The sequence below is a fragment of the Gorilla gorilla genome, chromosome 8, assembly GCF_029281585.2.
Source record: "Gorilla gorilla gorilla isolate KB3781 chromosome 8, NHGRI_mGorGor1-v2.1_pri, whole genome shotgun sequence".
Taxonomy (NCBI): domain Eukaryota; kingdom Metazoa; phylum Chordata; class Mammalia; order Primates; family Hominidae; genus Gorilla; species Gorilla gorilla.
The window spans coordinates 109,859,127-109,887,116 of record NC_073232.2 but is presented as its reverse complement, the minus strand read 5'-3'; the positions used below and the strand labels follow the sequence as shown (position 1 = coordinate 109,887,116).

Sequence of the window (27,990 nt, the reverse complement as noted above, 5' to 3'; positions counted from 1 at the left end):
AGAAATTGCTCCTTCCCAGTCTTCAGACCAGAGACACAGTTTAGGATCCAAAAGGGAGAGGTCAGGGGCCATTAGAATAGGAGATATGCATGGGCGTGCCTGTGAAAGGCTGCCTGGAGGACCACAGCAGGCAAAGGAGCCTCTATCGGCTCCCCGGCTCCCAGCTGCCTGCCATCCTCATCCCCCTGTGCTCTCCGCTTCAGGCTGCAAGTGCAAGGCAGGAGGCTGAGATGGGCTCAGGCCAGCCATGGACCCTGCCTGCCCTCAGAGCCAGCCGTTGCTGGTGAAATCCATGCGCAGTGCCTCCTCCTCAGCGGGGCTCAGCTCCTGCAAGGGGGCGCGGCAGGGGCCTCCATAGTAGCCAAACCAGTCCATGATTTTCTTCAGCCCTGGGATCCCAAAGCGCCGGGTCACCTGCAAAGCAGGGCCTGTTAGAAGAGACTGAGAAATTTGCTGAACACCCACATCTGGAACTCGGAGATCTGTCACTTTCAGAACATTGAAGTCCTACCCTCTTCCCCCAGGAAAGTAACTGCCAACTCTATGGCACCCAGGGTACATTGGGAATCCAGATTTAGAGACCAGAGAGCAGGTCTGTAATAGCAAAATACAAAAACTTCAGATTGAGGAAGAAGAGTGCCTCCTTTGGTTTTAGGAGAAAAATCCACTCCAACAGAGAGGAGAGTGGTATTTGGTCCTCAAGCTGGGGTGGGAGAAGACAGCAAGGCTTCAGGTCTAGGCACTAGAGCATCAGCAGTCTGCAGCCCAGCTCCCTGAAACCTGACGCAGGTCACACCAGACCTGGGAAGTCAGGAAGGGGAAGGATCTGTGAGAGTCTCAGGCACAGCCCAGACCTCTACTCCCCTTGCATCTGGCTGCCCTCACCTCCCCATAGCTCCTCCTGACCCTAACACTAAATGGTCTCCCAGGAAAAGCAAAGCATCATTTCCCAAGGAAGTTTTGTTGTATAAACTGTATGTCATTTACTTATTATCTCTGAGTAAGTTCTCCTGTCTAAAAAAGGAAGGGGCTGGACAACATGATCTCTAAAGGCTTTTCCATGATAATGGGGGACCTAAAGCTATTGTTATAATTTATTCATTTATTTTTATTTATTTATTTTTTTGAGACAGTCTTGCTCTGTCACCCAGGCTGGAGTGCAGTGTCCTGATCTCAGCTCATTGCAATCTCTGCCTCCTGGGTTCAAGTGATTCTCCTGCCTCAGCCTCCTGAGTAGCTGAGATTACAGGCACCTGCCACCACACCAAGCTCGTTTTATTTTATTTTATTTTTGTATTTTTAGTAGAGACAGGGCTTCGCCATGTTGGCCAGGCTGGTCTCAAACTCCTGACCTCAAGTGATCTGCCCGCCTCGGCCTCCCAAAGTGCTAGGATTACAGGCATGAGCCACTGCACCCGTAATTATTTATTTATTTTTATTTTATGTTTATTTTTTTGAGACAGGGTCTCACTGTGCCACTCAGGCTAGAGTGCAGTGGTATGATCATGGCTCACTGTAGCCTAGACCTCCTGGGCTCAATCGATTCTCCCACCTCAGCCTCCAGAGCACCTTGGACTTCAGGTGCATGACACCATGCCTGGCTAATTTTTGCATTTTTTGTAGAGACGAGGTCTTGCTATGTTGCTCAGGCTAGTCACGAACTCCTGAGCTCAAGTGATCTGCCCACCTTGGCCTCCCAAAGTCCTGGGATTACAGGCATGAGCCACGGCGCCTGGCCTATTATAATTTAAAATCATGTATGGAATATTACAGAATAAATGAAGCATCAAATTTCCTTGCTTTTGGTATAGCAACTGGTTATTTCATGCTGATCAGAAATATTAGATGAATCTTTCACTACCTAAAAACTACAAAAGTAGTCCTTAAGAAAGTTTTATTTGGAGAGAAGCTAAAACCTTAGGAGGATAAAAATAAAAGGTTGTTTGGGATAAAAAGGCCAGGAACCACTGATGAAAGATTGACTAATAACTTTACCACTTGAGTCCCGGAGGCTTTATCAAGCATGGATTTTTTTTCTTGGAATGGGTGGTAAGCCACCCTCCTGCAGGCCTCGCCACCCCCATGATGTTCTAATAGCCTGGCCTTTTTACCCAAAGCCTGAGTAGGTGGGAAAGACTCAGGATACAGGATGGAAATAAGAGGTACCCAGAGAAAAGCTCACTCCTGCCATGGGTTTCCAAAGATATCTGATGTGGCCCCTCTTCAAACCCTAAGAAGGGGTTGGTGGCAAAGACTGTAGAAAGTCCTAAATATAGCCAGGGGCAGGAGGCAGGCTGGTGGGAAGGTGGAGGAAGGACATTGTGTTTGACCAGGGATGGGCAATAGAGTGACATCAAGCTGTTCTCGGGGTGTCTGAGCCTACAGCCTAGGCAGCAGAAAGGTGTTCCAGGCATTCCTGGGTATGTGCCCAGAGCTGGCACAGGAGAGGACACAGAATGAAGGGTGAGGCAGGATGGGGTAGGGCGGGATGACATGCAGAAATCTGGGATGACAGCTAGGCATCCACTCTTCCCCAGGGGCAGCCCAAGCTGCTTCATCTGTGAAATGAGTGATAACAACACCTACCCCATAGAGACGTCCCAAGGGCCAGATGAGAAAAACACCGCTAATATTAGACCAGTTCCCATGAGCCCTGGAAGCCGCTCCTTTTCCTGTCCCGGTGGCATGCGGGTTCTGGGACCTTCGTTTTCAGAGGTGCACTGGGAGTGGGAGAGCAGAGGCCCCACCCCAGTGGAATGTTCAGTATGTGCAGGACGGCCTGTGCCCAACGGGGCCCTCGTTTCTGCAAGTTCTTATAACCTATTTATAGAAGGTCCCATCTCAGAAGCACCTTCACCTCCAGAGGGACTCAGATTTACCTCCTCAGCTGTCCTTTCTGTAAATCTAAGTTAATCTGCCCCTTTGAGGTAAGGATACAGCTGTGAGGGAGCTCTAGAGCCCACCCACCACTTTATCCAAACAAAACATTGTGGAGTGCCTAGCTCAGCCTGGGACTGCAGCCAGGCCCAGGAGGCCCTTACCTTGCATGCAAAACTTAAGGGGAGGCCAAAAACCTCAATCATCAAAATAAGTAATATTTCAATGCAATTTTTTTTTTTTTGAAACAGTCCCACTCTGTCGCCCAGGCTGGAGTGCAGTGGTACGATCTCGGCTCACTGCAACTTCCGCCTCCTGAGTTCACGTGATTCTCCTGCCTCAGTCTCCCGAGTAGCTGGGATTACAGGTGACCACCACCATGCCTGGCTAATTTTTGTATTTTTAATAGAGAGAGGGTTTCACCATGTTGGCCAGGCTGATCTCGAACTCCTGACCTCAGGCGATCTGCCCGCCTCGGCCTCCCAAAGTGCTGGGATTACAGGCGTGAGCCACCGCGCCCAGCCAAAATAAGTAATATTTCAATGCAATATTTTTTAAAAATCAAAATTAATGCAAAAAAAATCCACAATGAACGAAACTTTAAATAAAGACAGGATCCAACAGAGCTGTGCCCCACCATATAGAAGGCTCATGCATAAGTAATCATGTGTGCCCCATGTATTTTTTGGTGTATTTTTTCATTTTTATTTATTGTATTTTTTAAATTTCTTTTTTTGAGACAGGGTCTTGCTCTTTTGTCCAGGCTGGAGTGAAGTGGCATGATCATAGCTCACTGCAGCCTCGACCTCACGGGCTCAAGCAATCTCCCTGCCTCAGCCTCTGAGTAGCTGGGGCTAGAGTTGCACACCCCCATACCTGGCTAATTTTCGTTTATTTTTACTAAAGACAAAATCTCACTCTATTGCCCAGGCTGGTCTCAAATTCCCGAGCTCAAATGATCTTCCTGCCTCAGCCTCCCAAATTGCTGGGATTACAGGTGTGAGCCACTGTGCCCTGTTGGTGTCTTTTTAACGGTTATTCTTTCTCTAGAAGTAGACTTGGAAAAATATGTTTTGATGAGTTTGCTTCCATTAAAGCCAGGAAAATAAAATTATAATAAATCATGTTTTTGGTATATGAAATATTTAAGCCTAAAATAGTGCTGTGAGTTTTAACATACCTACTTCTCAATTTTCAATATTTTTTCACCCACTTTAATGTTCTTAGGGGGAAAAAAATCACCATTTAGAAAAATACTTAGAGCATTTACTTTCAGGAAAATGGAGTAGATGTACTTGTCCCAATTCTTCCCAATAAGTACAACTAAAAGCTCTGGACGTTACATAAAAAATATTATCTGGACATTATATAAAAAATTATATATATATATCTGGACATTACATAAAAGACATAAGAAGACTCTGGAAGGCAGAGAGAAGGAAGACCAACAAGGGACCTAGAGACCCAAGAAGTAACACAGTGCTACGTACCCTGGCCCAGACTTGGAGCTGAAGAAGTCAGCAAGCACGCAGTGCCAATGGGTACAGACAATACACGCACTAACAGAAGCCAGTTCTCTCTAGCCAGAGGACCAGAAAAGGGGTTGCCTAGCAAGATGGAAACTTTCAGACAGTAACTGCTCTACTCCAGCCGAAAACCAGCAGGCCAGCAAAGACTGAGTGAAGGAGTCTGAACTGCCACCCCCGCTCCCAGCTGGGTGGTGTCAGAGCAGGCCAGGTGGAGGGAAGTCAGGACTTGCACCACTGCTCATCTTCAAAAGGCCACCAGAGCCCACCCCACCTGCTGCCAGACACACAGGCAATGCAGTGGAGGCAGTGTGTAGGGAGCAGCCAGGGGGCTCTTCTACCCTCCAGGCAGCAGGATGTCCATAGATGCCTAGTACAGATCCTAGTGCAGAGGTGTATTTTTTTTTTTTTTTAAGAGATGGGGTCTGGCCATGTTGCCCAGGTGGGTCTAAAACTCCTGGCCTCAAGCAACACTGCCGTCTCTATCTCCAAAAATGCTAAGATTACAGGCATGAGCCACTCTGCACCAGATCCTTAGGTGTCAGTTTTTAAAAATATGTACAGGACTTGTTGGCTGGAAACTACAAAATGCTGAAGAAATAAATCAAAGAAGATCTAAATAAACAGAGAAATGTACCATGTTCAAGGACTGGAGGACAATATAGTAAAGAAGTCAGTTGTCCCCAGATTGGTATGCAGGCTTAACACAATTTCGATCAAAGGCTCAGCAAGATTTTATTGTAGATATAAACAAGATTCTTGTAAAATTTATATGGAAAGTTAAAGAAATTAGACTAAAACAATTTTGAAGGAAAAAAAAAAGAACAAAGTGGGAGGAATCAGTCTACCTGATTTGAAGACTTAGCTACAGTAGTCAAGTCTGTGTGGTATTGCAGAGAGATAGACATATACATCAATGGAAAGAATAGAGAACCCAGAAATAGACCCACACAAATATGCCCCACTGATTTTTGACAAAGGCACGCAAGCAGTTCAATGGAGGAAAGATGGCCTTTTCAGCAAAAGATGCTACAGCAAGTGAATATCCATTAGGGAAAAAAAAAAACACAAAACCTTGACCTAAGTCTTACACTTTATACAAAAATTAACTCAAAATGAGTCACAGACTTATAAAACATAAAACTATAAAACTTAAAAGAAAAAAGTAAGAGAAAATCTTTATGATCTTCCAAGAACTCTTCAAGATTTTTTTTTTTTTTCTGAGATGGAGTCTCACTCTGTCTCCCAGGCTGGAGTGCAATGGCATGATCTTGGCTCACTGCAACCTCTGCCCTCCGAGTTCAAGCGATTCTCCTGCCTCAGCTTCCTGAGTAGCTGGGATTACAGGCACCTGCCACTACCCGCAGCTAATTTTTTTTTTTTTTTTTTTTTTTGTATTTTTAGTAGAGACGGGGTTTCACCATCTCGGCCAGGCTGGTCTTGAACTCCTGACCTCGTGATCCACCCACCTCGGCCTCCCAAAGTGCTGGGATTATAGGCGTGAGCCACCATGCCCAGAACTCTTTAAGAGTTATTAGACTTGACACCAAAAGCATGATCCGTAAAAGAAAATGTTGATAAATTGTACTTCATCAAAATGTAAAACTTGCTCTGCAAAAGACCTATTAAGGTAATGAAACGACAAGCTGTAGACTGGGAAAAGATATTTACAAGCCACATATCTAACAAAGGACTAGTATTTAGAAGCTATAAAGAACTAAAATTCAACAGTCAAAAGAACAATCCAATTTTAAAATGCATAAGAAATATAGATAGTTGACTGAAAAGGATATACAGATAGCAAATAAATACATGAAAAAAAAGTTCAATAGCATTAGCCATCAGAGAAATGCAAATTAAAACCACAATGAGATGGTTTTAATTTGTACCATACATCTGTACTATACATCTATCAGAATGGCTAAAATAAAAAATAATCACAACACCAAATGCTGGCAAAGCTGCAGAAAAACTAGATCACTCATACGTTTACATCAGTGTAAATTTAAAATAGTACAGCTGCTCTGGAAAGGTTTAGCAGGTTTGTTTCTGGGTTTTTGTTTGTTTGTTTCGGGTTTGTTTTTTGTTTGTTTTGGTTTTTTTTTTTTTTTTTTGAGACAGGATCTCACCCTGTAGCCCAGGCTGGAGTGCAGTGGCAAAATCACAGCTCACTGCAGCCTCAACCTCCCAGATTCAAGGGATCTTCCCTTCTGCCTCAGCCTCCCGAGTCGTGGGACCACAGGTGCATGCCACCGCATCTAGCTAATTTTCTGTATTTTTTGTAGAGACAGAGTCTCCCCATGTTGCGCAGGCTGGGCTCAAGCAATCGGCCCCCCTCAGCCTCCCAAAATGATGGGGTTACAGGCGTGAGCCACCACACCCAGCCAGCAGTTTCTCAGAAAATGAAACATACCACTACCCTATGACCCACCATTTGTACTGCTGTGTATTGATCCCAGAAAAATGAAAACTTATGGACACACGAAAACCTGTTCATGAATGTTCATGGCAGCTTTTATTTATTTATTTATTGAGACGGAGTCTCACTCTGTCACCCAGGCTGGAGTGCAGTGGCACAATCTCGGCTCGCTGCAACCTCCACCTGCCGCGTTCAAGTGATTCTCTTGCTCAGCCACTCGAGCAGCTGGGATTACTGACATGCACCACCATGCCCAGCTAATTTTTGTATTTTTAGTAGAGACGGAGTTTCACCATGTTGGCCAGGCTGGTCTCAAACTCCTGACCTCAGGTGATCTGCCCACCTCGGCCTTACAGGTGTGAGCCACTGCTCCCTTCCCATGGCAGCTTTTAATAGCCAAAAACTGAAAATAACCCAGCTGTTCTTCAACAGGTGAATGGTTAAACATGCTGTGGGGGGCCAGCCGTGGTGGCTCATGCCTGTAATCCCAGCACTTTGGGAGGCTGAGGAAAGATGGCTTGAGACCAGGAGTTCGAGACCAGCCTGGGCAACATAGCGAGACCTTGTCTCTACTAAAAATAAAAAAGAATTAGCCAGGTGTGTTGGTGTGCACCTGTTGTCCCAGCTACTTGGGAGGATAAGCTGGAAGGATTGCTTGAGCCAGGAGGTTGAGGCTGCAATGAGCAATGATCCTGCCACTGCACTCATCCCCGGTGACAGGGCAAGACCCTGTCTCAGTAAATAAATAATAAATAAACATGCTGTGGTACGGCAATACCATGGTATCGTACTCAGAAATAAAAAGGAATTAACTATTGATACATGCAACAAACAACCTGGATGAATATCCAGAGAATTATGCTGAGTGGAAAAAAGCCAATCCCCAAAAGTTATATACCATGTGATTCCATATAGTATACTCTTGAACTGACAAAATTATAAAATGGTGAATGTATGGGTGGTTGCTAGAGGTTAAGGAGCCTGTGAAGGCAAATGTGAGTAGGCATGGCTATAAGAGGATGACATGAGGGATCCTTGTAGGGACAGAAATATTCTGTGTCTTGACTGTATCAAGGTCAATATCCAGACTGTGAAATTATTCTACAGTTTTGTAAGATGTTGCCATTGGGGAAAACTGACTCATGGGTACATGGGATCCCTTTGTATTAGTTCTTAAAGTTGCATGGGAATCTATAATTATCTAAAAATAAAAAGTTTGGCCAGGCGCAGTGGCTCATGCCTGTAATCCCAGCACTTTGGGAGGTCGAGGCGGGTGGATCATGAGGTCAGGAGTTCGAGGCCAGCCTGGCCAACATGGTGAAACCCGTCTTCACTAAAACACAAAAATTAGCCAGGTGTGGTGGCAGGCAACTGTAATCCCAGCTACTTGGGAGGCTGAGGCAGGAGAATTGCTTGAACCCGGGGGCAGAGGTTGCAGTGAGCCGATATTGTGCCACTGCACTCCAGCCTGGGCACAGAGTGAAACTCCATCTCAAAATAAATAAATAAAATAAAATAAAATAAAAAGTTAAATATAAAATATACAGTAGGCCAGTCATGGTGGCTCATGCCTGTAATCTCAGCATTTTGGGAGGCTGAGGTGGGAGGACTGCTTGAGCCCAGGAGATAAAGACCAGCCTAGGCAACATAGTGAGACCCCCATCTCTACAAAAATAAAAATAAAAAATAAAAAAGATTGCTTAAGCCCAGGACATTGAGGTTGCAGTGAGCTGTCATCACACCACTGTACTCTAGCCTGGGTGACAGAGAATGACCCTGTTTCGAAAATAAAAAAATAAAAGAAAAAAGATAGGGAGGCCGAGGCAGGAGGATCACTTGAGGTTAGGAGTTTGAGGCCAGCCTGGCCAACATGGTGAAACCCCGTCTCTACTAAAAATACAAAAAAATTATCCGGGTATGGTGGCACGTGCCTGTAATCCCAGCTACTAGGGGAGCTGAGACAGGAGAATTGCTCGCACCAGGGAGGTGGAGGTTGCAGTGGGCCAAGATTGTGCCACTGCACTCCAGCCTGGGAAACAGAGCGAGACTATGTCTCAAAAAAGAAAAGAAAAGAAAAAAGAATAGGCCGGGCACTGTGGCTTACGCCTGTAATCCCAGCACTTTGGGAGGCTGAGGTGGGCGGATCACTTGAGGCCAGGAATTTGAGACCAGCATGGCCAATATGGTGAAACCCCATCTCTACTGAAAAATGAAAACAAAAACAAAAATTAGCTGGGCATGGTGGTGCACACGTGTAATCTCTGTTATTCAGGAGTGTGAGGCACAAGAATTGCTTGAACCTGGGAGGCAGAGGTTGCACTGAGCTGAGATTGCTGCACTCCAGCCTGGGCAAAAGAGCAAGACTCTGTCTAAAAAAAGAAAGAAGGAAAGAAAGAAAGACAGAAAGGAGGGAGGGAGGGAGGGAGGAAGGAACGAAGGAACGAAGGAAAGAAAGGATAAAATGTACATTAAAACTTGAATACAGGGGCACATATTTTTCTGTTGCCTCAGACTTCAGAATGACCCTGAACTTGATGGGTGTTCTCTCTGAAGTTCTCCTTTGCTTGCCCAACAAAGAATTGGGGTATACAGTCTGACCACAGAACCGATTATTTGAAGACAACACTCTCCTGCCTTCTAACTCCTTTGCCAGCCCCAATCATTCCTATTTTTTCAGGACCTGGCCCCCGATAGCGTGGATCTAGAGGCCCCTGGTTTACACTCTTTCTCTCCAGGCATCTCTAAGTGTGGTCCTAGGGTTACTCTGTCACAATCACAGAGGATGTTTGTTTCAATGCATCTTCTTGGGCCCAAAAGTTGGAACTTTAATTCACCCCTAAGGAAATTTTAATGCACACTTAAGTTTGACAATCAGTAGTGCTCGACTTTGTCCGAAGTCAGGATTTTCTGGGAGTCACAAGGAGTTCCCACACTGGGATGTTCTCTCAAAGGATTTTCTGAAAGGAAGAGACTGAGTGGGGCCTGGTGCCAGCCCTGGGTCCTGCTCCAATGAGGACACAGACTGCCCACCCCCCGCCACGCCGCGCCCCCACTGCCACTGGCTCACCGCAGCGTTTGGCTCAATGAGGCGGTGCTGCAGTTTCTGGGCATCTTCCCATTGCCCCGTGCAGCACAGTCGCTCCAGCTGGCACACCTGAGCCCCCAGGACATTGGCCAGGGCGCACACGCCCCCCACAGCTCCTGCACGAAGTAAGACGCAGAACGTCAGCCAGAGCCTCTCCCCTCCAAGCATCCCAAGCCCTGGTCCCAGCACCTCTTCAGCCTGGGGACATTAGATACAGATTTCTATGTCACTGGCTACATCAAAGGCATGCTCTGTGAGTCCAGAGTATACATTTCCAGAGAGAAGAGCTGCCTGCATATTCAAAATAGAATCCCGCAGGTCAAGCACTGCTCAGGGCTGATCTGTGAGGGGCAGGGAGCAGAGCCTGAAAGTGAACTCAAGGACAGTTCCTTCCCTGAACCCCTCCCGGAATAAAATCCCATCTGACAGTTGACACCTCCAGCTTCCTCCAATAGCCCCCTGACTCATCAGTCCTGTAAGAGGGTAGGACGGATGGGAAGCCTTTAATCTTTTGAAATTTTATTCCCCCCAGTGGATGCAACCAGAGACAGCAGTGGGCATGGAAAGCACTCTGGACAGAGTCAGGTCACCAGGCATGTCTTCCCATTGACTGCATAAACCTGAATGAGACCCTCTCTAGTCCTCTTTGTGCCCATCGGGGCAATGAAAATGGGTTTGGCTGTGATCTCAGAAACCCCCGCCACTTCTGCAAGCCTGTAAGTATGCTTCTAAGGCTAGATAGGAGTGGAACCCTAGGCACAGTGGCCTCAAAACCGTAGAGAGAGTAGGCAATTCAGAATGAGCTAATAGAGCTGTTGTTTGTGGAATACCTACTATGTGTCCCAGGCGCGCTACAGCAGCATGGCCCTGATGCTCTCTAATCCTCATGATCCCTCTGTACACAGAGTAGAAACTCAGGCCCAGAGAGGTGAATGCTTTGCCCAGCATTACTCAGTGAATAAACTGCAGAGCTGAGATTCCCCCCAGCCTCCAGAGCCTGTACTTTTTTTTTTTATTTTTAATCTATTCCACTTTCAGGAATGAGGGAGAAATGGATCCCTTCTTCTTCCCCTTCACCGTAGAGGCCATGACATGGCAGGGGAGATGTACAAGGGCCTAGACAACCAGCCGAAGTCTGGAGGGACCAGATGGAATAGGAACCAGCATTCTCCCCTGCAGTGCTGGAAAAGTCACTCAAATCTCTACTCACTGGGGCTTCAGCTGAAGGGAACAGCTTCCCTTCTTCTCCCTTCCCTCCAGGGCTCAAATCTAATCCAAACCCAAGGACCTTGACCCCAAACAGACAAGAGCAGTTGATCTAAGTGACATTCCTAGGGATCCTGGATTGGAACAGAATCTGATCAGGCAACTGAAGATCCCTGGCTCAACTATGTAGATCTGACAATTCATTCTGGCCTGGGACAGGGGAGAGGAAAATGGACTCCTGAACTACAGAGGAGGGCCCCAAGGCCTCTGCCCTCAGAGAATGATGTACAAGGTGGGATTAGAGCAGCTAAGTTTGTCATCTAATCATGGAGCTTAGGACTCAGAACAAACTGCAGGCATCCCTACTACAGGCCAGGGATTGTACACGGCCATCCTCCTTCAGCCAACAAGGTTACTCACAGCATCCCGAATTCAGACAGGTAAGCGGCGTGGCCAGGTTTCTGAGTTTTCAGAGTGGGCAGGCTGGCAAACCACCATCTGCAGACCCAGCCCCAGCCCTCACGATCTCTCCCAGAAGACCCAGGTGCCTGGGTATCTCTCGGTCACCCATGACAATTTGAGAGCAGTGGGCGGCCTACCCAAGGCATAGCTGGCCATCAGAAAGCCAGCCGATCCAGCCAACACCTGAAAATCTTGCTTCCTGGTCTTGTGAACAATCAGCCCAATCCTGGTCACCTGCAACAGCAAATGTAGTGTGAGAGCTGTGCCCAGAGCCTCATCCTGGATGAGGGCTGGGTAAGTGTGGTGGAATGAAAGCCCAGTGCTCAAAGAGATGCCCTCAAGAAAGTCCCAGAGAGCCCGCACGACAGAGAGAATCCACACAGAAGCCAAGGTTGGAAACAGATCTCAGAGCTGCCCTCGGGAGCAAAAGTGCTAGGACCCAGAAAAGGAGGAGAGGACCCCAGCCCCGGAGCTGCTGCCACTCACATCACCACCGCTGTCCTTCATGCCCACAATATTCGGGTGCTGGGAAAGCGTGACCACTGCATCCACAGGCAGGTCCAGCCCTGTGTTGGCTGGGACACTGTACAGCACCACAGGGATTGGAGAGAGATCAGCAACCTGGGGAGGGGGGCGCAGAGAAAAGCAGGAGAGGGCAGCCGCCCCAGGTCCCAAGAGCCAGAGACTTGCCCACCCACAGGTCCCAGCCTGCTTCACTACAGGGCCACCTGGACAGGCCCCCCTCCCATGCTACGTGCCCCGAGTGTAAGCAATCACAGTGGGTCATATTTATGGAGTGCTTTCCATATGCCACGCACAGTTCTAAGGCCTTTATGTTCCTGACCTCATTTAATGCTCACTGCAACCCTATGAGACAGATGACATCATTCCTCCAATTTTAGAGGGGAGAAAGCAGTAACACAGAGTGGTCAGGTAAGCCTCCCAATGTCGTGCAGCTGATCCATGGTGGCAGTCCACCCGTTTCCTATAGCTGCCGTTCATGTGAAGCACCACCCTATTCCCAGCTTCCCTTATCTCCTCTCCCTGGGCAGAGCCTCCTCTTAGTCTCAGGCCTCACACACACCTTGGTGTAGTGGTGAATGAGGGCCGCGCTGCTCATGCGGCCACGATAGTAGCAAGGGGTCACCACCATGGCCGCGTCAGCCCCGACCTGGGCCATGCTGACAGTCATCTCCACTGTGGCTTGAGTGGCTGCCAGAGGAAGGAGAGAGGTGAGAGCAGGCAGAAGGAGGCCTGGACCAGGACACTGGGCCAAGCGAAGGTGCCTCAGCATGTCCCAGAAGAGGCAGAACAAGGAGACAGGACCCAAGCTAGGGCCTAGGAGCCTGGATCCTGCACATCCACCCACCCCCAGGGCCCAGGGCATTCTGGCTCACACTCGCATCCGGAGCCAGCTAGCAGGAGCCTGTTCTTGGGCATGGCCTGGCGCACACGGCTCACCACCTCGAGGCGCTCGCTGCTGGTCAGGAAAGGAAACTCGCCATTGGAGCCCTGGACCACGAAGCCTGCAAGAGACACAGCTGACCAACTCCTTCCCATCCTCTACCGAACAACCAGGACATTGGTGTTCCTACCTTACGACACCATAATCTTTCACACATTTCCTTCCCATCTTTGCAGGCAGAAAGTTCCCACACAGCTGCAATGACTGTTCACATCATTTTTCTTTTTTAGACACAGGGTCTCACTCTGTTGCCCAGGCTGGGATGCAGTGGCTCAACCATAGCTTGCTGCAGCTTCGACCTTCTGGGCTCAAGTGATCCTTATGTAATAAGGTTATTACAATTTTAAGCCTTGTAGAAATGGAATTAAGCTTAAATAGCCTTCTGCAGTTTGCTGTTTGTTTAATACTATTTTTTGAGCTTTGTTCATAAAAGCACACGTAGCCCTGATTCATTCATTTTAATTGCTGTATAGTATTCTGTTGTAAGGTTAGAACACAATTTATTTGTCATTCTCTTGTTGAGAGCATTTAGAATGTTTCCTTCTTTTGGCTGGGCCTGGTGGCTCACACCTATAATTTCAGCACTTTAGGAGGCCAAGGTGGGTGGATCGCTTGAGCCCAGGAGTTCAAAACCAGCCAGGGCAGCATGGCTGCCTGTCTCTACCAAAAAATGGCCTACCTGTCTCTACCAAAAAAGAAAAAAGAAGAAAAGAATGTTTTCTTCTATTTGCTATTGCAAACAATGCTGAAACAAACATTTTCTGTAAAGTCTTCTGTGCATATGTCTAAGAGTTCCTCTAGAGTTCAGATACTTTGGTGTGTTAATTGCTGAGTCATATCTATGTGCACCTTCATCTGTGACACATTTTTTATGTATTTACTTTTTCTTTGAGGGTCTCACTCTGTCACCCAGGCTGGAGTGCAGTGTCACAATCACAGCTCACGGCAGCCTTAGCCCCCCGGGTTCAAGTGATCCTCCTGTCTTAGCCAGCTAGGATTACAGGCATGAGCTACCATGCCCAACTAATTTGTGTAGTTTTTTTTGTAGAGATGGAGTTTCACTATTTTGCCCAGGCTGGCTCGAATTCCTGGGCCCAGGTGATCCTCCCACCTTAGCCTCCAGAAGTGCTGGGATTACAGTCATGAGCCCCCATGCCTGACTGTGCGCCACATTTCTAATCAATCAGTGTAGACCTCAGGAGCAGCATAGAATGTCATACATGCCAAATCATGGTATTGTCAGAACAAATTTTTGCCAACTTTCTGGGTGAAAAGTGAATCTCATTGCTTTATTTTGCGTTTTCCTGTTTTTATCAATCATTTACTTGGGATATGTCTAACCAGTATACCTGTACCAGTTACAGGTGAGCCACAGTGCCCAGCCCGCTTAACTTTCTCTTTCTTCTTCTTTCTCCTCTCCATCCCACTCCATTAAAGAAAAAAAAAATGGAAGTAGTTTACAAACACAGAGTACAATACAACAGGATTCTTAATTAATAGAAGGATATTTGGGCCTGTAATCCCAGCACTTCAGGAGGCTAAGATGGGGGGATCACTTGAGGCCAGAAGTTCGAGACCACCTTGGGTAACAAAGTGAGACCCTGACTTTACAAAAAAATAAAAAATAAATAAACCAGGTGCATTTGAAGCTGCAGTGAACTATGATTGTGCCACTGCACTCCAGCCTGGGTGACAGAGCAAGACCCTGTCTCAAAAAAAAAAAAAATTGGAGGCTATTGGGAGAAGGAAATGAAAATAAGGCCACAAGCAGTATTGGTATACAAAGTTCCTGCCATATAGTTGTGAGAAATGAGCCAGAAATTCGATGTGGAGTTTCCCGATAGCCAGAGCTAAAAGGGAAACATGGTCAGCTAACAGACATGTAGAACCCAAAAGATAAAAGCAAAGCAACTGCCCCGGAGAAACACAGAGTTTCCTGGCACTGGGACCAAGAGAAATTGTTCCTGTGAGTCATCCTTCAGGGGACACTGTGTGATGTAGACTCCACTTCATTCCACCAACCTTTTTCCATGTTGTTCACTACACCGTCAGATTCCAGAGTGAGTTGCCAGGATATCAGGATATCTCTCATTGGATATTTAGCTGCTTTTTTTTTTTTTTTTTTTTTTTTTTTTTTTGGTAGTTATTTTGCATTGGTAACATTGCAGGGAACGTCTGGAGGCACACAGCTTCTCGCTCCTGTGGGATTGCTTCTGGGGGATTGATTCCTGTGTGTCAGGCTAGCAGCCCAAGGAAGGGCCTCCCTGTGTCTTGCTACATGGGGCTGCAGTGCTCTCCGTAAAAGCTGCCAGCCCTGGATGAGGACTCCAATCTAGCTACGATTGGACCAGCACCCTCTGACTAAAGAGTCAAAGATCAAACTCTTGCCACTCTCTCTGTTCCAATACCAAAGTCATCTTCCTCCCCAACCCTGCCTGCCATCCTGGGCTGGGGCAGGTTCTTGCTGCGGCCACTGATTCAGCCACCATCACCCTCTTCCTTCACCTCTCATCCTGCTGGTCAGTTCCAGGGGCCCTACAGGTGGAGCTGGTCTAAACAGCAGGACAGCTGAGGCTTGCACTCTGGGAGTCAGAAGCAGACACTGTGCTCAAAGCTTCTATGACAGCCCTCTCTTCTGTCTCATTGAAGGGGGCAACTGACTCATGCCTGACTCCCAAGAAGGAAGAAGTGCCTGGCTGGAGAAGAGGGAGTGTGGCGTAGTCAGGGCAGCACTAGACTCAAGAGTCACCTCTGGATATTGAACAAGTCACATCGCATCTTTGAGTCTGTTTCCTTTTCTATGGGATGACAGTGAAATCATTTCAATCCTAGCTTATAGGACTGTTTTAAAGGATAAGAAAATGTCCCAGATATCTGTGAGTGGGTACCCCAAAGAGCCCCTCCTTCACCCTGGTTAGATGTCCAGGTGTGAGCCTGATGTGTCCCTGTTAGTGTAGAGAGGGGGCCAGAGGAGAGGAAAAGGCCAGGATCTCCAATGAAGCGGGGACTGGGGAAAAAGCAGAAAAGCAGAGGGCTCACAGAAGAGGGGTCAGATGCACAGGCCCTGAAGTCAGAGAAGCCCAGGCTAACTCAATTAAAAAATGGTGATGATATTAGTGCCTTTCTCAGAGTTTTGTTTTGTTTTGTTTTGACACAGAGTCTCACTCTGTTGCCCAGGCTGGAGTGCAGTGGTGCGACCTCGGCTCACTGCAGCCTCTGTCTCCCAGGCTCAAGCAATTATCCTGCCTCAGCCTCCTGAGTAGCTGGGATTACAGGCACCCGACACCATGCCGGCTAATTTTTGTATTTTTGGTAGAGACAGGGTTTCACCATGTTGGCCAGGCTGGTCTCGAACTCCTGGCCTCAGGTGATCCGCCTGCCTTGGCCTCCCAAAGTGCTGGGGATTATGGGCGTGAGCCATCACACCCAGCCTCTCAGAGTTGTTTTGAAGTTTAAATGAGATACTATGTATAAAGTACTTCGAATAGAACCTGGTGCTCAGTAAGTGTTAGCTGTCATTCTTATGGAGTCAGGAGAAAGTGCTCAAACCTTAAATCAGGAGGGTGGCTGGTGTTGAAGGGGAGGCTGCTCTCAATGACCTCTCATTATACACCTACTGTGATATTAGGAGTGGGTGTACAAGGCCCCCTCCAGCTGTAAGACAAAGGAAGATACTCTCCCCTGCCCCCACGATTACACTTGCTGCTCTGGGAGCTGGGGTGGCAGGGAGGGGAGTGGGCGTTCGCGGCTGGGGACACATAAGCAACATGGTGACTTACTGTGGCTAAAAAGAATCACATAAGGAGTGTCCCCAGACATTATTATGCGTTCTTAGTCCATCATCATTGCCACCTCCTCTGAGAAGTCTTCCTGGGATCTCTCCACTGGGCCTCCCTGCTCTGCATTTCCGTTACCTGTTCCTTGTATAATATTTCCCCATGGACAGCACCCATCTACAAAGGTCCCCAGAACTCTTCAATCCCCCACCCCCACCCCCATGTGTGGGATTAGACACAATTTTTCAATCTGACCTCTCCTATAAAATAAGAAATTGGGCCGGGCACAGTGGCTCACACCTGTAATCCCAGCACTTTGGGAGGCCAAGACGGGCGGACTATTTGAGGCCAGGAGTTCGAGACCAGCCTGGCCAACATGGTGAAACCCCATCTCTACTAAAAAAAATTAAAAATTAGGCCAGGCACGATGCTTCACACTTGTGATCCCAGCACTTTGGGACGCCGAGGCAGGCGAATCACAAGGTCAGGAGTTCAAGACCAGCCTGGCCAACATGGTGAAACCCCGTCTCTGCTAAAAATACAAAAATTAGCTGGGCATGGTGGCAGGCACCTGTAATCCCAGTTACTCAGGAGGCCGAGGCAGGAGAATTGCTTGAACTCAGGAGGCAGAGGTTGCAGTGAGCCAAGATTGGGCTACTACACTGCAGCCTGGGCGACAGTGTGAGACTCCGTCTTAAAAAAATAAAAAAAATTAAAAATCAAAAATTAGCCAAGCATGGAGGCGCGCACCTGTAATCCCAGCTACTCGGGAGTCAGAAGCAGGAGAAGTGCTTAAGCCTGGGAGGTGGAGGTTGGCAGTGAGCCCAGATCACACCACTGCTCGGTAGCCTGGGTGACAGAGTGAGACTCTGTCTCAAAAAAAAAAAAAGACCAGGCGCGGTGGCTCATGCCTGTAATTCCAGCACTTTGGGAGGCCAAGGCAGGCCAATCACTTGAGGTCAGGAGTTCGAGACCAGCCTGGCCAACGTGGTGAAACGCTATCTCTACTAAAAATACAAAAATTAGCTGGGCGTGGTGGTGCACGCTTGTAATCCCAGCTATTTGGGAGGCTGAGGCAGGAGAATCGCTTGAACCCAGGAGGCAGAGGTTACAGTGAGCCGAGGTCGTGCCACTGCACTCAAGCCTGGGTGACAAGAGTGAAACTCGGTCTCAAAAAAAAAAACAAGTTGACTGCCATGGTTCCCCAGACACACTGCACTTCCCTCCCTCTGCACCCTTGCTTGTGTTGTTCGCTTCTGCCTGGAACACCTTCCAAATGCGGGCCAACAAGCTCAAGTCGGCTACCCAGCATTCTGTTTTCCTTGCCCAGTGCTTGCCTTACTTTGCCTGGATGCATTCTGGCCTCCTGTGTGGTGCCTAGCATAGGTGTTGAGGTGTGTGTTGACAATTTGTTGTGCAAAAGAAAAAGAAGTTCTTTATTTTTTTCTGCCCTGGTCTGCGGCCAAAGTTTTTTGCATGACATAATTCATAACCTCCCTCTGGAAATAAATTACATTCCTGATGAAATGCTTAAGCATTTTCGTGATGAACTTTATTTATTTTTTTCTTTTTTATGTTTTTTTTGAGACAGAGTCTGGCTCTGTTGCCCAGGCTGGAGGGCAGTGGCATGGTCTCGGCTCACTGCAACCTCCACCTCCCAGGTTCAAGCAATTCTTCTGTCTCAGCCTCCCGAGTAGCTGAGATTACAGGTGCCCGCCACCACACCCGGCTAATTTTTTGCATTTTTAGTAGAGATGGGATTTCACCATGTTGGCCAGGCTGGTCTCAAACTCCTGATCTCAGATGACCCACCCACCTCAGCCTCCCGAAGTGCTGGGATTACAAGCGTGAGCCGCCGTGTTCGGCCCCCAATGAACTTTAATGGAATTAAGACTTGATCTGGAAAATTAGCCACCCTCCCAGCCAACTCTCAGGCAAGAGCCTAGAAGCTGTTAACTACTCTTCTTTGTCTTTACATAGTCTTAACAGTGAGTGATCTGACCATTCTCTCTTTTTTTTTTTTTTTTTTGAGACGGAGTCTCACTCTGTCGCCCAGGCTAAAGTGCAGTGGAGCGATCTCTGTTCACTGCAACCTCTGCCTCCTGGATTCAAGCAATCCTCCCAACTCAGCCTCCCAAGCAGCTGGGATTAAGGTGGGCACCACCATGCCCAGCTCATTTTTGCATATTTAGTAGAGACGAGGTTTCACAAGGTTGTCCAGGCTGGTCTCACAAACTCCTGACCTCAAGTGATCTGCCCATCTCGGCCTCCCAAAGTGCAGGGATTACAGACATGAGTCACCACGCCCAGCCTGGCCATTCTTTTTTTAATAAAAATATTCTTACCAAGAGTATATATTTGAGTTAGCTGCTTACAGGTCATTTTGCTTGCATTACAACCATAATCAAACTTTGACACACACTCATAATCAAATTGTCTGAAAACTTTTTTTATAACTTGAAATATTGAATTACTTTTAGATTTACAGAAAAGTTTCAAAAATAGTACAGGGATTTTCTGGCTGGGCACGGTGGCTCCCACCTGTAATCTCAGCACTTTGGGAGGCCGAGGCTGGCGGATCACGAAGTCGGGAGATGGAGACCATCCTGGCTAACACAGTGAAACCCCATCTCTACTAAAAATGGAAAAAATTAGCCAGGCGTGGTGGCGGGCGCCTGTAGTCCCAGCTACTTGAGAGACTGAGGCAGGAGAATGGCATGAAACCGGGAGGCGGAGCTTGCAATGAGCCGAGATGGCACCACTGCACTCCAGCCTGGGCCACAGAGCGAGACTCTGTCTCAAAAAAAAAAAAAAAAAGTACAGGGATTTTCTGTACATCCTTCACCCAGCCTCCACCAATGATAATGTCTTACCTACCTATAATATGATGACCAGAACCAAAGAATTAACACTGGTACAATGTCATTAACTAAGGACTTTATTTGAATTTTGCCAGTTTGAGTCTGAGGCTGCAGTGAACTATGATATCACCACTGTAATCCAGCCTGGGCAACATGGCAAAACCCCATCTCTACTAAAAATACAAAAAAAATTAGCCAGGCATTGTGGTGTGTGCCTTTGGCCTTAGCTACTCGGGAGGCTGAGGCATGAGAACCGCATGAACCCGGGAGGCAGAGGTTGCAGTGAGCCAAGATCGCGCCACTGTACTCCAGCCTGGGCAATGAAGCGAGACTCTGTCACACACACACACACACACACACAAAATGAAAGAAAAGAAAAGAAAAATTAGCCAGGTGTGGTTCCACACACCTGCAGTCCCAGCTACTTGGGAAGCTGAGGTGGGAGGATTGCTTGAACCCAGGAGGCAGAGGTTGCAGTGAGCCGTGATCATGCCTCTGCACTCCAGCCTAGGCAGCAGGAGTGAAACCCTGTCTCAAAGTATATATACATAAAAAACAAGAAAAAAAGGGAAAAGAAAAAAAAAAACCGAAGATGATCAGGTTAAATAGCTAATGCACGCAGGGCTAAATACCTTAGGTGACGTGTTGATAGGTGCAGCAAACCACCATGGCACACGTTTACCTATGTAACAAACCTGAACGTCCTGCCCATGTAACTCAGAACTTAAAATTAAATTAAATTAAATTAAATTAATTAAATTAAATTAGAGAAAACAAACAAGAAGAGAGTGTTGTGCTCACTCAGTAGCTGTAGACTTAGGTGGTGGGGAGGTACTAACATGGATCCCAAGGGGCCCCAGGAAGCACGTGGGGCTGGTGAGAGAACTGCCTTGTAGGATGCCACATGACTTGAGAGCAAAGATAGCACCAAGACGACAGGGGCCCTCATTCCCACCTGGCTTAGTTACTCTCCTCTGAAAGCCTGTTTCTCCTCCAAGCCCAATACCTGGCTGCTCCCCTCTTCCCTGGCAACATCAGATTGGGGGTGTTGAGACGTCTGGAGGTACCCCTTTTCCAGAACCTGAGACCAGGGTAGCTGTTTTATGGAGCTTTAAATGAGGCCCAGTGAAAAGGCCCCAGGTCGGGGGCCTTTTCTCCACTCCACTCCAGAGGACTGCTGGAGAGGGAGCCCCCTCCCTCCATCCCTGCCAGACCTTACGCTGCCCACAGAGCCCCTGGACTCAGAGTGAAGGCACACAAAGCTTTACTGGCTCCGTTCCAGGCAATGACATCAGTGTGGGGGCTCTTGCCTGCTCCCATCTGTCTTCTCTTGGTGGGTCTTCAGGGGCCTCAGGGTCTGTCTCACCTGCGCTGTGTCCTCCCAGCTCTCCCTCCAACAGGGGCCATCTTCTGTGGCAGACCCCACTCATGGAGTTTAAAGAGCCCATAATCCCCGTGAGGAGCCTAAGAAAGTAGGGATTTGGGCACAGCATCTCACCCTGGGCTGCATAGATGGCCCCATAGGAGAGAAAACAGACGTGTGTGTGAGCCAGACTTGCTGGGGGCAGGGGCGTCTCCATCCATGGTTAGGTGGCTTCCAAGAAGTCACAGATCTAGTGTCTGCGATTAGGCAGGCTGTGGCTCTGGTGGCTTGGGTGGCCATGGTGACTGTGGTGACTGTGGCCATAGAAAGTGTGTGTGTGATTGGCACCAGCTATGGTGTTTTCTTGCTGGGTGAGGAAATTCTTTTGCAGCTTCATCTCCACCTCCTCGAGGGCCCTCAGCTCCTCCTGGTTGATGTCCTTGGACTCCAGGTGACCTGAGTGCTGGTAAGCTGTGGCCCGCTGCAGCATGGAGTGAGCCAGGTGCCGTCCCTGGGTGTCAATCTCCTTGGTGCAGGCAGCCACAGCGGCCCACGTGGCCTCATCAGTGGATGGGGCTTTTCCAGACTCCTGGTGGATCTCTTGGATCACTGAGGGCCCAGATGTCTTCTGCCTGCTGGTGAAGGATTCCTGGTGCAGAGCAGAGCCCACTTCTCCGTGCCTCGTGGTGAAGGTCTCTACGTGAACCATGGAGCTGGCCTCTTCACTCCCACTCTCGGTCTGGGTAGCATTGCCACTAGCGCTGGCATTGTTGTCGAGGGCCAGCTTCTCTTCGGAAAGGCGGCTAAAGTGGGATTTAATCCAGCTTTCATTCTTTGCTTTATGGGATTCTGGTGACTTGTCCTTGTCTGGTGGACACTCAGAGGTTTCCTTTCTTCTCCTCTTTCTCTGAACCCACAGCATGAGACCTCCACCTCCTAGCAAGAGGGCAGTCCCCAGCACCACCTTGCATGATGGCTGCTGGATGAGCTCCAAGAAGGTCTCCAGGACCCTACACCAGGCAGGCAGAGCTAAGAGCACGCTGGGTGATCTCTGGTGGTATGGTTCATGCTTGAAAGGGCAGGCTCCCCAAGGATGTCTGACAGGCAGGCCCCCTGCTGCACCCTCCCTAGGTGCCCCCCACCACCTCAACAATGAACCCCATTGTGAGGAAGGCAGTTGCGGGTGGGGTGGGGAGAGTGGGGTGGGGAGAGGCCGCAGCATCCCTCATGTCTAGCCTGGCAGGCATTGCCTGAGGCCTGGGTCCTGTCTCCTACCCTGACAGCTGTCCCCAAGCTCAGTGAAAGGGCCGCTTCTCCAATTCTGAGTCCTTCTGCCTTCTGCTTGGAATCCATTCTACAACTTAGGCCTTTGTATCTTCCAATCTTTGGTTTCTCTCTCTCCCCATCTGGTGGCCCCCAGGGGGCAAAGGATGCTGGGTCAGGCTGGCCATGACAGAAGGATCCCCTTGACTGGGCTGGTATCCATTCCTAGCCATCTGAGACCAGTGCACCTCCATCCAGTGCCCATGTCTGCTGCCAGCCTGGCATATTCCATCCTCATTTGCAGCCCCTCGCCTCACTACAGGGCAGAGTTCAGAGGGAAAAGAACCCAGGAAGGAGCTCATTCTGGAATAACATGAGGTCACAATGGGCTGAGGGCGGGGAGGCAAGCAGTGGGCTGAGAAGGCAGAGTGGACAGGAGACTTCATCGGGTCTAGATCCCTGGGGCCACTCCGGGATGGTAGCTGCTACCTCTTGCCTTAGTGAGGTACCTACAAACCCAGAATTTGCCCCCCCATAAATAGGCATGGTTCGGGTTGTGAGCAGGTGGGCTGGCTGGCCAGGCTTTCCATAGGTGCAGACAACTAAAAGCCTAATTAATCTCCAAGGCCTCTCAGGGTATAAACAGGCCTGGGCCACTGTATTTTTTTTTTCCCCTCAAAAGCATCTAGCCCATTTAAAAAAAATAAGAAATGCCAAAATGGGGTTGTAAACATTGTGATGCTTTAAACAAAATATTTTCTTTAACAGAGTAATGGTTTTAATATATACAAAATATTATATCTTTGCAAGAAAGCATGGTCCACTCTATGTATGGAAGGAATAGGACACAAGTGTTTTATGGAGAACCTCATCTTCCCAGTCCTGCTGGACTAGTTCTGTGGTTGGCTAACCTCATTTGGAAAAAACAATTCAAAGTCCATCTTTGAGGGTGTTTATGGGTGTGAGTTCAGGGCCATAGAGCCCTTCTGTAATGACCCCTTCCTCTAGTCTCTGGTCATAATTTTTATTTAAAAAGAATACTCTTGGCCGGGCGCGGTGGCTCACGCCTGTAATCCCAACACTTTGGGAGGCCGAGGCGGACGATCACGAGGTCAGGAGATTGAGACCATCCTGACTAACACGGTGAAACCCCATCTCTACTAAAAATACACATACACAAAGAAAAAATTAGCCGTGCATGGTGGTGGGAGCCTGTAGTCCCAGCTACTCGGGAGGCTGAGGCAGGAAAATGGCGTGAACCTGGAAGGCAGAGCTTGCAGTAAGCCGAGATCGTGCCACTGCACTGCAGCCTGGAAGACAGAGCAAGACTCCGTCACAGAAAAAAAAAAAAAGAAAGAAAAAACAAAAAGAATGCTCTCTATTCAAATAATCAGTACAAATTAGCAATGCTAAAAAGATTTTTTAAAAAGAGCTACACGGGGCCGGGCATGGTGGCTCACGCCTGTAATCCCAGCATTTTGGGAGGCAGAGGCAGGCAGATCACTTGAGCTCAGGAATTCGAGACCAGCCTGGGCAACACGGCAAAATCCCATCTCTACTAAAAATACAAAAAATTAGCCGGGTATAGTGGTGTGCACCTTTGGTCCCAGCTACTCGGGAGGCTGAGATGGGCAGATTGCTTTAGTCCCAGGAGGCAGAGGTTGCAGTGAGCCGAGATCGTGCCACTGCACTCCAGCCTGGGTGACAGACTGAGACCCCATCTTAAAAATAAATAAATAAATAAATAAATAAATAAATAAATAAATAAGAGGCCCAGCGCGGTGGCTCACGCCTGTAATCCCAGCACTTTGGGAGGCCGAGGCTGGTGGACCGTGAGGTCAGGAGTTCAAGACCAGCTTGGCCAACATGGTGAAACCCCATCTCTACTAAAAATACAAAAATTAGCCGGGCGTGGTGGCAGGCACCTGTAATCCCAGTTACTCAGGAGGCTGAGGCATGAGAATCGCTTGAACCCGGGAAGCGGAGGTTTCAGTGAGGCGAATCGTGCCACTGCACTCCAGCCTGAGCGACAGAGCACGACTCTGTCTCAAAAAAAAAAAAAAGCTACACGGTTTCAGGGAGTGCTTTCCAGAAGAATCTCTAACTCTTCACTGATTCATCCGGGGCAGCTTTCTACCTCCTATTTATTTGTTTTAATAGAGACAGGGTCTCACTATGTTGGCCAGGCTGGTCTCCAACTCCTGGCCTCAAGAGATCCTCCTGCCTTGGCCTCCCAAAGTGCTGGGATTACAGGAGTAAGCCACTGTGCCTGGCCCTCATCTCCTCTTCAGAGGACCTTTAACTGGCTGCAGGAGGCCCTTACAATGTGATACGTTCCCTCCTCAGCCTGAGTGTTGGGCTGCAAAGTCTACCTCAGGGGCCAGGACAGGGCAAGAGAAACACAGATTTCAGAGCTAAAGTTGTTTGTGTCTTCCTTCCTGGGCATTTTGGCTGCACCCTGGAAGCAGGGAAGGGACCCTCTATCTCTGTGTTTTCTGTGACAGTGCCTTGGGAGGATTATATTGACCCTGTGGCTAGAAGCCTGAAGGCTCAGTTCCTATTCTAAAATGAGGACTGGATTTGAAAGGTTAAGTGGTTTCCCCAAGGTCTCTGTTAACTGGCAGAAGTGGCAGGATTCTTGCCCAGGTCCTCTAACTCAAGATGCTGGGCTCTTCCTACCACACCCCGCTGGCTCTCTGGTGTGTGGGTGAGTGATCACATGGGAGCTGGAGCCTGCATAGGTTGCGAGGGAGACAGACAAGTGGGTATGTGCAGCCCACAGCCTGCTAAATCCACGGAAGCCTGTGCTCCTGGGCACCCCATGCCCTCTGCAAGAGTGGGTGGGTGGCCCAGAAGGGAGGGTCCAGAGAAGAGTCTGGGGGTCTCTGTGGATTCTCTGGGTGTCAGGCAAACACCAGATGCAAAGTCCACCCTCCCCACCCTGAACTAGAGCGTCCTTGAACCTTGAAGCTGAAGCAAGGTCTTCACTTAGAGGCTCAAAATGCTTCTCACTTCAGGAGAACCAGGACCTCACCAAACCTCCAGGCCCCACGAGCCAAGCACCAGCAGAAACTTAAGAGTTGTGTCCCTGCTCAACGTGGGCCTCCACAGGGCATTCATTGTCCCCAAGGAAGGGGCACATTCCCTCAGTACTGAGCTATGAATGATCAACGTGTCCATCAGGCCAGGGGTCACAGTCACAAAGCAGCTTTGCTGCAATGCCAATCACGCTGTCATTTTAATCATTATTACCATTGGAATCAGTACCTTCCAATGTATATTACTCCACAATTTATAACACGATTTCACTTGCATTCTCTCAGATTTTTTTGTCCAACCATCCCATAATATGAGCATTATCACTCCCATGTGTCTGATAGGGACAGCAATCATCCCACACTAAGTCAGTGCCAGAGATGTGATTTGATTTTTTTTTTTGAGATGGAGTCTTGCTCTGTCGCCCAGGCTAGAGTGCAATGGTATGATCTCAGCTCACTGCAATCTCTGCCTCCCGGGTTCAAGCGATTCTCCTGCCTCAGTCTCCCGAGTAGCTGGGATTACAGGCACACACCACCACGCCCAGCTAATTTTTGCATTTTTAATAGAGACGGGGTTTCACTATGTTGGCCAGGCTGGTCTGGAACTCCTGACCTCGTGATCCCTCCGCCTCGGCTTCCCAAAGTGTTGGGATTACAGGCGCTCACTCCAGAGCTGTGATTTGAAACCAGAGTCCACAGTCTACACAATACTGCCTCAATAGCAGCCACAACAAAGCTAGTGCTGACCAGACACTCTGTTGAAATAGTGTGGCCTAGCAGCTCCAAAGGGTTTATAATGAGAGTCAACGAGGGAGTAAAATGGAGCATGGGCCATGCAGTCAGACGAGGTGCAAACCTCAGCTCAGCTATGTGTTAGCCGAATGACCTTGGGCAGTGACCATGTCACTCTGAGGCCCAGATTCCCATCTGTGGGATGGTCCTACAGAGGGCACTGCCTCAGGGGATTGTGCAGTAAGGAATGGGGATGGGCAGAGCAGGGCAGGCAGAATTTGACATTTTCTTCTACCTTCATTTATTGCGCCTGGGACTCTGTTACATGTTGATTGTCGCAAATATCATCTGGTCCCTAATCTCAGAGTTGGGGAGACCCATGCGTAAAGAGAGATGGGGTCACAGGAGCCACAACAGGAGTCACAGGAGCCAAGGGGTCACAGGAGAACTAATTCTGGCAAGGAGGCTTTGTCCAGAAGAGAATGTACAAACAAACTTTGGAGGGAACTGGGACTGTGGCTGGGCTGCCACGTGACCCCAGCCACATGCCTTCACATCTGCACCAAGTGACAAGGTTGACAAGGACTTTCACACCCATTATCCAGTCCAACCCCAGAATCACTCTGGGAGCTACAAAGGCACTTTAACAGTTTACAGCTGGGTAAACTAAAGCAGGTGAGGTTTAGCTTAAGGTTACAGGCCAGCGTGGAGCTTCCTGCCTGTCTCCTGACTCCAGACCAGTCTCCCCTGTTCCTCTCCCATAATAAAATGACCCACTGAGTACCAGACTATCCCTGGACAGCTTGACAGAGCCTGTGTACCCTCCCTTGGTCTCTGGCTAAAGGGCCACTCACATCTCCCCAGGTCCCACAGAGGACAGCCCCACTTACCTCGGAAGGGGAAGGTGCCCAGTTTGTGCAGATTCTCCTCCAGTTTCCCATAGTCCACCTCTGCAGTGGCAGTGAACGGGGTGGTCACAGGGGGGTAGATACCCGCAATGTCCACCTTCTTCCCCTCCCCTGAGGCCCAGACCCCCACATTCCTGGACAAGCTCCTGCTTAGCCCCTGCCTCACAGAGGACCAGACTTGGGGACCCAGCATCTCTGCAGGAGGCCTGAGGCACAATTGGTCTATGTCCCAGAGTGAGACTTAGTTTGAACTCTTTCTAACCCCCTATTAATGATCAATGTGTCTAGTTAAAAATTTGCGGCCTCCCTGACTTGTGGCCACTGGGGCAGGCCTGAGCTGGGTGTTCCCAGGGTCAGGGGCAAGGCCTATAGGCCCCAGGGGGCCCTGTTCCTTCTGGGTAGCAGCTGGAGAGATGCCACAACCCAGTGTCCCTCTGGCCAGATGCAGGACTGGTTTCTGGGATCCCAATACTAAAGAGTATCTCCTTCGGTATCTCCAGTGGGATCTGGGCCCTCCTCCCACAATTCCCAGCTCCGAAGCCAGAAGCCCAGCCAGGTTTCCACGGGCAGTTCTGAGGTTGGTGGAGCTGATTGGCCGAGCAGGCCCTGCCCTGTGGGAGGTGTGGCAAGGCTGGGCAAGAAGCTGCCTGTGACAGGCTGTCCATCCCCTGCCCCGCTCCCTTACCAGGCTCCTCCTGCCAAGGCAGCCACGTGACAAGCCTGTGCTAGCCACACACAGCCCCACAGGACAGCAGGCACCAGGAAGGGGGCCAGGATGAGTGTATTACCAAGTCAATCCATGCAGGGGCCAAGCCTGGCCCTGGAGACGTGAGAAGGGGCAGGAAAAGTTGAGTGGCAGGGAGGAAAGGAAAAGAGACCACAGTAAAGAAGCTGCAGGGCTGGCTCAGAGGGCCAACCGGCTCCCAGTTTCCCTCCTCCCCAAACCAGCATTTGTCCCCAGTCTTCCTTCATTCCCAAAGATTTCAGACACAAGTGGAAATGAACATCG

At 48.9% G+C, this 27,990-nt stretch overlaps 2 protein-coding genes and 1 long non-coding RNA gene across 5 annotated transcripts; 1 reads left to right on the top strand and 2 right to left on the bottom strand.

Annotated features, from left to right (window-relative positions):
• Window positions 1–5: 5 nt before the first annotated feature.
• Window positions 6–27,567, bottom strand: HOGA1 (4-hydroxy-2-oxoglutarate aldolase 1). Of its 3 annotated transcripts, none has more exons than XM_004049904.5 (7): window positions 26,964–27,567; window positions 12,973–13,101; window positions 12,660–12,787; window positions 12,062–12,196; window positions 11,713–11,809; window positions 9,890–10,023; window positions 6–414 (listed from the first exon to the last, which is right to left on the bottom strand). In XM_004049904.5, the coding sequence occupies exons 1-7, from the start codon at window positions 27,172–27,174 to the stop codon at window positions 265–267; spliced, it is 984 nt and encodes a 327-aa protein (XP_004049952.2). In that variant the 5' UTR covers window positions 27,175–27,567; the 3' UTR covers window positions 6–264. The 3 variants fall into 3 exon arrangements, with proteins under 3 accessions (XP_004049952.2, XP_004049953.2, XP_018890428.2); XM_019034883.4 differs by lacking the exon at window positions 6–414 and adding an exon at window positions 8,303–9,779 and having other exon boundaries at window positions 26,964–27,552; XM_004049905.5 differs by lacking the exons at window positions 11,713–11,809; window positions 12,062–12,196; window positions 12,660–12,787; window positions 12,973–13,101 and having other exon boundaries at window positions 26,964–27,553.
• LOC134759235 (uncharacterized) lies at window positions 10,031–13,808 on the top strand. The gene is made up of 2 exons (XR_010135275.1): window positions 10,031–10,623; window positions 10,946–13,808. It is a non-coding gene; the product is annotated as an uncharacterized lncRNA (long non-coding RNA).
• On the bottom strand, window positions 20,925–22,619 carry C8H10orf62 (chromosome 8 C10orf62 homolog). The gene has a single exon (XM_004049903.5). It carries the CDS (start codon window positions 22,260–22,262, stop codon window positions 21,291–21,293), a length of 972 nt encoding a protein of 323 aa, XP_004049951.2. The 5' UTR covers window positions 22,263–22,619; the 3' UTR covers window positions 20,925–21,290.
• Window positions 27,568–27,990: the final 423 nt, after the last annotated feature.

Excerpts from the sequence above, each read along its gene's own strand:
- C8H10orf62 (XM_004049903.5), bottom strand. The coding sequence starts at position 22,262 with ATGCTGCGGCCTCTCCCCACCCCACTCTCCCCACCCCACCCGCAACTG.
- HOGA1 (XM_004049904.5), bottom strand. The coding sequence starts at position 27,174 with ATGCTGGGTCCCCAAGTCTGGTCCTCTGTGAGGCAGGGGCTAAGCAGG. Across the intron at positions 12,788-12,972 it reads AGCTGGCTCCGGATGCGAGT|CCACTCAAGCCACAGTGGAG; the intron begins GTGAGCCAGAAT and ends TTCCTCTGGCAG. Across the intron at positions 12,197-12,659 it reads TCATTCACCACTACACCAAG|GTTGCTGATCTCTCTCCAAT; the intron begins GTGTGTGTGAGG and ends CCCCCTCCCCAG.